At 67.1% G+C, this 8,758-nt stretch overlaps 1 protein-coding gene across 1 annotated transcript; it reads right to left on the reverse strand.

The window, feature by feature from the left end:
- Positions 1–206: 206 nt before the first annotated feature.
- IRX4 (iroquois homeobox 4) lies at positions 207–4,957 on the reverse strand. Its single transcript, XM_040262244.1, has 5 exons — positions 4,590–4,957; positions 3,862–4,113; positions 3,117–3,226; positions 1,998–2,326; positions 207–1,588 (listed from the first exon to the last, which is right to left on the reverse strand). The coding sequence occupies exons 1-5, from the start codon at positions 4,902–4,904 to the stop codon at positions 756–758; spliced, it is 1,839 nt and encodes a 612-aa protein (XP_040118178.1). The 5' UTR covers positions 4,905–4,957; the 3' UTR covers positions 207–755.
- Between the last annotated feature and the right edge of the window lie 3,801 nt (positions 4,958–8,758).

Below are 8,758 nucleotides of genomic sequence, written 5' to 3' on the forward strand. Positions count from 1 at the left end.
ACTGGAGGACAGTTGAAAAGTTTGGGGTCTCTCATCACCTTCTAATCGGAAACACTACAGAATCCTGTTTAGTGTGACTGTTTTCTGAAACAATGCTTCACTTTCGGCCTTGGGCTCTGTAAGCCGCCCCGCTGCTGCCCTCGGGGATGGGGAGATGGGCAGCTTCTCGCTCACGTTTCCAAGTCGCTGGGCTTCACAACTGCTCGTTTTGCAATGCAAACACCATCACTCGGTTTTATTGGTTTCGTTATATCAGCCTCTGAAGCAGGCAATTACTGGTGTGAACATACATTAAAAAAAAACAATTTTATCGGGTAGAGTGTGCAAGTGGAAACTCGGTGAAGTGCTGTTGGTGAAAAGTATGTGCTGAGGATGAAATCGGAAGGTCAGCAGGCTGAAGAGTCTTCACGAGGAACAGCGGCAAGCCTCAAACCCAGAGGGGACAGCAACACGAACGGGCCTCGAACGACGCGTCTTCGCATGTAAACTTTTGGACGTAAACTTTATGCTTCAGGGTGTCTCCCTGCTGCTCTGAGAGCAGCCCTGTCCGGCCGGGTCCCTCGGTTGGGGAGGGCCCGGCCGACTCCTGTCCGTGGCCCCGGGAGCCCGAGTTCAGACGCTCCCTCCGGGGAGGGCTGGCGGCCTGAGCTGCGCCGCCCTTTCGCCTCGCTTTGGACACTCGGTAAAAAAGGGTAGGCCACGTTCGCGCCTGCGGCCTGAGCGCCGGCTCTCTCCTCGCCCCGGCGCCCTGCCCTTTAGGCGCAGAAGGGCTTGCCGCCGGCCTTTGGCACGGCCAGCAGGTCCTTGGCGGCGCCGGCGGCGGGGGCGTCTGGGGGCGCGGCGGGCGGGAAGGGGCGCGCCAGGGGCGTGGTCAGCACGTTGGCGCCCGCCCCCAGCGAGCGGCCCAGCGGCCCCCGGTCCAGGAGCGCGCTCTTGGCTGTGGCCCAGGCCTGGTTCAAAGTGCTGTGCCTGAGGATGGGGTCGTGGAAGACCCCGTCTACCCAGTTTCTGAGACTGGTTACCGGGGAGTCCTGGTGCCTGTCCAGGGCACCGGCGGGGGCTGGGCCCGCAGGCGAGGAGGAGGCGGGTGCCGAGGAGGGGGCCGCAGGGCCCGCGGGGGGCCCTTGGCGCTTGAGCATGCACGAGGGAAACTCAGTCTGGCTGAAGGCGGTGGCGGCGGCCGCGGTGGCCGTGTGTGCCAGGGACCAGATGCGCGGCTTGGCCTCGAGGCCGGCCGACGCCCCGGAGGGAGCGAAGCCCAGCTTGGACTCACAGGCCTGCGGGCCGCTCCCCGCGCCCGCGCCCACCGGCTGCTCCGGCCCGGCCGCCGAGCTCCGGAGGCAGCTCCGGGCCCTCTCCAGGTCTTGGTCCAGAGCGGCCCCGCCCCCGGAGGCCAGGGGCAGCCGGAGGGCGCCTGGAGCCTCCTTCCCCGGGGCGCTGGGCCCTTCCGGCCCGGTGGGGATGCGATCCAGACCGCCGTCCAGGGGCTGGAAGGGAGGCTTCAGCTCGCACTCTGGGGGTTCTCCCTCCAGGGGGTCAAAGTCCTCCAAGTCGCTGAGCTCCAGGTCCTTGCCTTTGCCGATGGGCTCTGCCGGGAGAGAAGGAGTGGCCAGTGAAGGGAGACGGGGTGGCAGTTCGCCGAACCCGGTACCCTCCTTCCCGGTTCTGAGCGCGTGGTTAGGGGCCACTTTGAATCGAGGAAAAGCACGTGCGAGTCTCCTCTAGCTCCCATCTCCTCTAGGCTCCTGGTGCCGCGAACCGGGACCAATCTGATTCCGGCCTCCTACCAAACGGGGTGGTTTTTCGAGAGCTCCCAGCTCACTGCTCGGGTCCCCTGGCTCACACAGCCTCAGTTCCTCGGGGCCAGGGCACGCCATTCGCAGCTTAGGCCCAGGGGCTTGCCTTATCCCACGCCTTTAGAGGTCCAAGAACACGCGAGCAGGCGCAGGGAGGCCCCGCCCTGAGCCCAGGCCCCGCACCGCCAGCCTCCCAGGTACCTTCAGCCTTGGTGCTCTTGAGGGGCTGCCCCCGGCCTTCCTCCTCGCCCCCTTCTTCCTCCTCGCCCTCGGCGTAGGGCCGCTTCTCATCTGCGCACTTGTTCCTCGGAGGCCAGGTCATCTTGTTCTCCTTCTTGAGGCGCCGGCGCGCATTGGCGAACCAGGTGGAGACCTGCGTGAGGGTCATCTTGGTGATGATGGCCAGCATGATCTTCTCGCCCTTGGTGGGGTAGGGGTTCTTGCGGTGCTCCTGCAGCCAGGCCTTGAGCGTGCTGGTGGTCTCGCGCGTGGCGTTCTTGCGCCGCGTGCCGCTGTCCATGGTCCCATACCTGGGGACAAGCTGGGCAATGGGGCGCCGGCAGCGGCCCGCACCGTGGGCGGGGGCGGCCAGGGCCAGGCCCACGTGGCTTTCGATCCCGGTCGTGGGAGGGGGGTGGTTGTGTGCTTATGGTGGAATGGGTTTTACCCAGGTGGGCGCTGCTTTTCAGTTTACATTTGATTAAACCTATATGGAGCCAGAGAGGTCCCAGTGGGTGGAGGAGAAGCCTGGCGCAAGGCCAGCCAGGTCTCTCTCACCCTACAGACACCCATGTCTCTGCAAGGTCCTTTTTTGGGCCCCTTTGATCCTGAAACCAGGAAAGCATATCGCAGGGACGCGAAGAACCCAACGACGCACCACCCACCCGTGGGCAGAAATGGTCCCGAGCGCCTGTGGGGACATAGTACCCGCAGGGTCTACATGCGAGGTCTGCAGTTACGGGTGCCCATCGCTCCATGAAGGCCTGCGGTCTGCGGGTGCGCAAGGGGGCCCCTGTAGGGGCGTTGGGCTGGGCCGGGACGCACCGCACAGGCTGCACCTCTCCAGGTGGGGGAGGCGGCCAAGTAAGGCGGCGTGGGTGCCACGCAGGGAGACGGCTTAGCCTTTAGGCTGTGGCGACACGGGCTGGCTAGGAGGCGGGTGCGCCCAACCCCGGGTCAGCTGGAGCTTGACCTGGGAAAGACCGCTCGCTCAGTTGCCCAAACTTTCAAAAGGGGAGTGGCACGGGGGTCGGGTGTCGGGGGCGGGACTGCGGGGGTCGGGTGTCGGGGGGTTGAGGGGGCCGTGGCGGGTGGCCTCACCTGTCATACGGGTACTGGCCCAGAGCCGGCTCATAAGGGTAGTAGGCGGCAGCGGCGGGAGCGAGGCCCGCATGCGCAGATCCCGGCGCATCCTTGGAGTCGAAGCTGTTCTGTAGGAGCCGGTGAGCCTGGGGTCGCAGCTTCCGGGATGCAGCCCAGCTCGACCCCTCCCCTAGGAACGCTGGCTCCGGCTGGCTTCCCGAAGGACCCTGGGCAGCCGCCATCCCGCCCCCACCCCCAGCCGCCTGGCCCGGTCCCAGGCTGCCCTTCGGGCCCAGGCAGCGAAGGAGCCCCAAGATGTGGAAGGAGGAGGAGCAGAATTGGGGTGTCAGGGAATGAGAGGGGAAGAGGCTGCGGGCGGGAGCAACTGGGCGGGGCGCAGGGCGAAGGGAGGGTGGGAATGGGGAGGAGCCCAGCGAGGAGAAGAAGGGGGGTAAGAGGCCGGGTGGGGGACAGGCCCGAGCGAGCTGCGACAGAACCACGTATCTAATCCCAGCTCAATAGAGAGCAGACAAAACAATACGCACGTTCAGTGCGAGGCCCCACCCGCCAGAAGCCCCCGGCCCTGGGGCTGGTGCGCTCCGAAGGACCAGGCTTGGAGGCTAGGGTTAGGGCAGGGTGCGGCGCCCGGGCCCCAGGGGACTCGCCCCTCGCCTCCAGAGTTTGGGGAAAGTGAGTTTGGCAGATAGGGCGGTCGGGGCGAGCGTGGCAGTAAGAAGGTTTGCGAGGCACCCCCTCCCCTTACCAGCGAGTAGAAGGCGGACGCTTCGGAGCCGTAGGTCACGTAGTTGCTGTAGCCCTGCGAGCCGCCGTAGGGGCCCCCGTAGACGCCCAGCGCCGCGGCCGAGTTGAGCTCGTGGCGTGCGGTGGCCAGCAGCCGGCTCTCGTAGACCGGGCAGTAGACGGGCGCTGGGCCCGAGGCAGCTGGCCCGGAGTCGGCCAGCGTGCGGCCGCCGGACTCGCAGCACGTGCTCAGGGAGTTGGTGGTCATCAGGAACTGGGGGAGAGAGGGGTGAGGAAGGGGGGCCCCCCGGACTCGAGGCTGGGCCCCTGGGCCTGCGTCCACCCCACGCACAGCCCTGGGGGCGCGCACTCCGCGTCTCGGGCGGCGCTGCCACCGTCCACGCAGGTCCGCGCGCCCCTTTCCACGACGCAAGTGCACCCGGCCTCCTCCGGACACGTGGGGCCCAGCGTCTCCTGGCCGGATGGTCACACCCTCCCCTGGGGGTTTCCAAGGCCTCAGCGCGCACGCCCTCGGGTGCCTCCTCTCTCCTGGGTCCCCAGCTTCCCCGGGGCACGGCCTTGGAGCCCGGGAGAGGGTGGAGGACAAACAAAAGTGGGAAATGGGGGCCCAGCCCGTCGGTGTTCCTCCGGCCTCTGCCCGTCCCAAGGTGGGTCGAGAGGGGTGCGTGGCACAGGCCCCGCTCGCTGGGAGGTGACAGCGGGTGGCTGGTCTAGCGGGGGCCCCCTTACCTGGGGTGCCGAGGAGTAGGGGTACCCAAACTGCGGGTAGGACATGGCGGGCCCGGGGCCGGCGGGCGGGGCCGGCAGGCGGGGCCGGCAGGGTCCTGAGCGAGGGGGCCGGCGTGGCGTGGCCACTGCTGGGGGGGCGCGGGCTTCTAGACACTGGGAGGGCGAAGCAGAAGAGCCGGTTAATGCAGCCGGAAGCTCGGTAAACTTTTCTAAGTGGAGAGGAAAGTGAACCGCGGCGATCCTCTCAGCTTCACAGTCCGGAGCCTGGAGGGGACAGTGGGACCGACCGGACTCGCAGCGGCGACACAAATACATATTTTGCAAAAAAGGAAAAAAATGACTCGTGCGAATCCGTCAAGTCAGCGGTGCGCGGCTTTAAGCGGCGGAGGCTCTGACGTCAGCCCCACGCCGCGCAGCCCGGCCCGGCCGCAGACGCGGGGGTCACTCGGCCCCGGCCCGGCCGGGCGGGGCGGGGACAGGCGGCCGGCCGCCCGGGGCGGAGGGCGCGCGGCCGGAACAAATGAATTTCCTCCGAGGAGCAGTCAACATCGCCCCGACGCACTGAGTTTCTTAGTCACCGAGGACGGAAGGACTTTTAATTAGAAATTAATTAATGAGCAGCTGCTCCTTCCCGCCCCACTGTAATCATTAGTCTCAATTACAAATGAGACGGACGAGGGGTGTGCGAGCGAGGCTTCGCGGGAGACGTAATCAACAGTTAAAATTAGCCCGGCGCTGGCGCAGCCGGCCGGCCTCGGCACCGCGCGCCCCTCCAGGTGGAAGGCAGGCAGGCAGGCAGCTCCAGGCGCCGGCGCGCGGCGGCAGAGGGCGGCGCGCAGCGACTATTGTTTAACGGGGACTGGGCCAAGCCTCCCAGCAGTTCGAACCCCACAGCGGGCCGCAGTTCCGAAACTCGCGCGGCCAAGGCGCGCCGTCCGCCTCGGGGGGTCAGAGTGCCCTGAGTGTGTGGGCCTCGGCCCTCCCCGGAGCCCGCCGCCCCGGGGCTCGGTGGGCCAGAGGGTTTGTCACTGCCGGCCGCCGGGCACCGGGGGAGCCAGCCCCTCCTCGTCCAGTCCGTTCCCGCTCGGCGCACCGGCCCTCCCTTTGCTCGCCCCCGCCCGCCCCGCGGGCCGCCCTCCCCCGGCTGCCCCCTGCCCCTCGCGCCTGAACTGGGGACTGCCAGACAGCCCGGCGCGCTCCGAGGAGCAGGTTTCCCGACTCGGCTCCGGGGCCCCTCGCGCTGCGCTCGCTCCTTGCGGCCACCTTCGGGCTTAGGCACTGGGGAGGGGGCGTGGGGCGCCTGGCCGGGGCGCCCTTCCCTGCCCGGGGCGCAAGGAGCGGACGCGGGCACACCCCAGCGCTTCCCCAGCCAATCCCCGGCCTGAGACCTTGCGCGAGTCTGGCGCCCAGGCGGCAAGGGGACGCCCGGGCCACCCGGAACACCCCGGCCTGCCTTCGGCGCAGCCACCCAGCGGGGCCCGGGCTCGCCCCTGCAGCTCCCGCCCGGCCGGGCCTCCCGCGGCCGCCGGGAGGGAGCCGTTCGCGGCGGCGCTGTGCAGACTTGCTGGGAACGATCCCTGGGTTCAGACCTGTGAATCGCCCCAGGGTCACCCTCTAATTAATGATGACGTTCTCGCCCTCTCCCCAGCTGCAAACCTGCCTCCCAGAAACGAAATCTGCCCGCTCTGACAGCTTGGTTCAAGGTGATTGATGACTCTCTGGAGACCACAGTACGCATCCTATAATATCTGCTGCGTAATTGCTTTAATTTACAGACGAAAAGTACGAGTTCTCCGATCGCGCTGGACCGCAGCCGGCCACGTCCGAGCGGCCCGCCAAAGAAAATCCTCGGAAATAATGAATAGCCGCTCCATGCAAATTATTCAGACAGTTTAGCGTCTGTAGCCGGAAGAGATATATAAAGAACACGAGTCAAATGACATTAATAATTGTTTTTGAATTCTGTATTGATTTCATGGCGGCCGCGTTTCTTTCTCACCTGAATTGCTAATATCACCTTCCTGTAAATAATAAGGAACTAGCCACCGGGGTTTCTCGGCAGAAATGAATCTCTCCATCGCTCTCCCTCTTGCGCTGCGGCGCCTCCCCTCCCCCACTCTGCCTTCCTCCCCCCTCCTCCCCGTTTTCCTGCGCGGCCGAGGCTTTTAGGAAACATCCTCCTACTTTCCATTATTTATTGTTTACAAACAACTCACTCTCCCCGGGTGATGGGGAGGGGAGGGCGCCCGAGCAGGGGTGGCCGAGGGCTCAGGGAGCGGCCGTCTTCACTGGAGGAAGGCATTCGGCACCCTTTCCTCGCCCTATTCCCGCGGGCGGGCCCCCCCGTAGCCCGGCGACTGGAAGCGTTCAGCCGCCGAGGAGGAAGCCACCGCGCAGGTCCCAGCGGCCAGCGCCTCGGGGCCACCGCTCGCCGCGTGCAGGCCGCGCCCATTTCCTCCCCAGAGACTCGGCCGCGGCTCCCGGGAAACGGCGCCCTGAACATGCTCCATTCATCTTCTGAGCAGAGCTGCACACCCTCGGCGCGCGGTGGGTGCAGCCGGCCCGCGGCTCGGGGGGAGGGGTTTCGGGGGCTGTCTTGACCCTCGCCGCTAAGTTCTCCTGTTTTCCTTTCCAGCCTGAGCGCGGACAGACACTCGCAGTCCCGCCCTCCCGGGTCTCGCCGGCCGTCTTCTTTTCCCGGCCCTGAAACCCCACTCGCCCGGGGCGCTTCGCTAGGCCTCTGACCCCGATCCTCGGCGCTGGCCCAGGCCAGACTGGCCGCGTGAGGGGCTGCCCCCCAGTTTGGGGAAGCTTGGGGCTGCGGGAGGAGTCTCCCGGCCTTGCGGGCCGCCCACACAGCCCCTGCTAAACTCCCTGGAGGCCAGGTTACCCAGACCATCTCCACTCGCGGGCACACCCCGACACACAGCTGCCAATCTGTGCCTCTGTCAAGATCCGTCTGCCGGAACCCGGTGCTTTCTGGGCCATCTTTGTCCCCTAGTTAAGGCAGGAATAACTCTCCCGTGTGCTTTCCTAAAAGGCCCAGGCTTGAGCTGAGTCCCCGGATCTCTCTCTCAGAGCGGGACAGAACTGGTGTCAACTGCAGGCACCATCAAGCTAAACGTGCCCGCATAGACTCGGCTTCCTGGGCCCACTTCCTCGAGGGACCCCCGGTTCTAAATACGCCCGCGGGCAGGAACTGCTGGAAACCAAGCGCTTCCCCACGGACAAGGCAGCGCCTCGATTTTGGTCAGATGTCCCCCACGGCCCTGCTGAATTCCAAGGGAGCCGGGGCGGAGGGGCCCTGAGGACGATTAGCCCCCAATCCTAGAGGTCCTTGGGGCTCCACTGTTGCCCAGGGGTGCTGTCGGCCGTCGGAACCACGGCGGGCCCTGGAGAGAGAGGCCGGGTCCTGACCCTCCTCTGTTCTCGGCAGGGTTTCACCCCTGAGACCAGTTGAGCCCCCGAGGTCTGACCGGTCCCGAGTCGTCCCCTGAGGCCTCCGCTCCCCTGCCCCGAGAGTCGCGTGAGCACGGCGCGGGGGTGGGGGGCCTGCTCCAGCCCAGAGAAGTTGACCCGAGCCAGGAGGCTGGGGCGGGGGCGCGCAGCCCAGGGCAGGGCCTTCCTCTCTCAGACGCCGGGCCCAGTCCTGGGGGCGTGCGTGCCGCCCACTGCTCGCGGACACTGGGATGTGGGGCTCGGGGGTTCTAGGTGTCCCGAAGCCTCATTCGCGAACCCCGAGCCTGGCGGGTCGCTCTTTCGCAGCCGCTCCTCTGAGGTCTCCCGTGAAGCCCGGGGCGAGCTGCAGGCGCGCGGGATGTCTTTCTCGCGAAACGCCCCGCGCTCCGGCCCGTTCCCTCCCGCTTTCCCACCGCGGCCCCGCCGCTGGCTCCCAGGGCTCCGCCCGAGCCGGGAAGGCTGGCGGCCGGGCGTCCCAGCGCAGGCTCCCGGCTCCGCGAGGCCCCCGTGCCCCAAGCCGCCCCCGCCCCCCGATTTCCGTCCACTTGCGGCCGACGCGGCCGCCTCCAGAGACCCCACCGGCGGGCAGCAAACTTTGCGCCCCCAGCGCAAGAGCGATCCTCGCAAAGTTTGCGCGGCCGGGCCCACTCCCTACCTGCGCCGGGGACGCGCCCGCCCGCGCCGCTCGGGCGCCGGGGCCGCGGAGAGCA

The sequence above is a fragment of the Oryx dammah genome, unplaced genomic scaffold (assembly GCF_014754425.2).
Source record: "Oryx dammah isolate SB20612 unplaced genomic scaffold, SCBI_Odam_1.1 HiC_scaffold_20, whole genome shotgun sequence".
NCBI classification, from domain to species: Eukaryota; Metazoa; Chordata; class Mammalia; order Artiodactyla; family Bovidae; genus Oryx; species Oryx dammah.

What these genes read in the sequence shown, in the direction of transcription:
- IRX4 (XM_040262244.1), bottom strand. Translation starts at nt 4,904, where the DNA reads ATGTATTTGTGTCGCCGCTGCGAGTCCGGTCGGTCCCACTGTCCCCTC. An exon ending in CCTACTCCTCGGCACCCCAG is followed by an intron (nt 4,114 to 4,589) that starts GTAAGGGGGCCC and finishes TCTCTCCCCCAG; the next exon opens with TTCCTGATGACCACCAACTC. An exon ending in CGTCCGCCTTCTACTCGCTG is followed by an intron (nt 3,227 to 3,861) that starts GTAAGGGGAGGG and finishes CGGCTCCTACAG; the next exon opens with AACAGCTTCGACTCCAAGGA.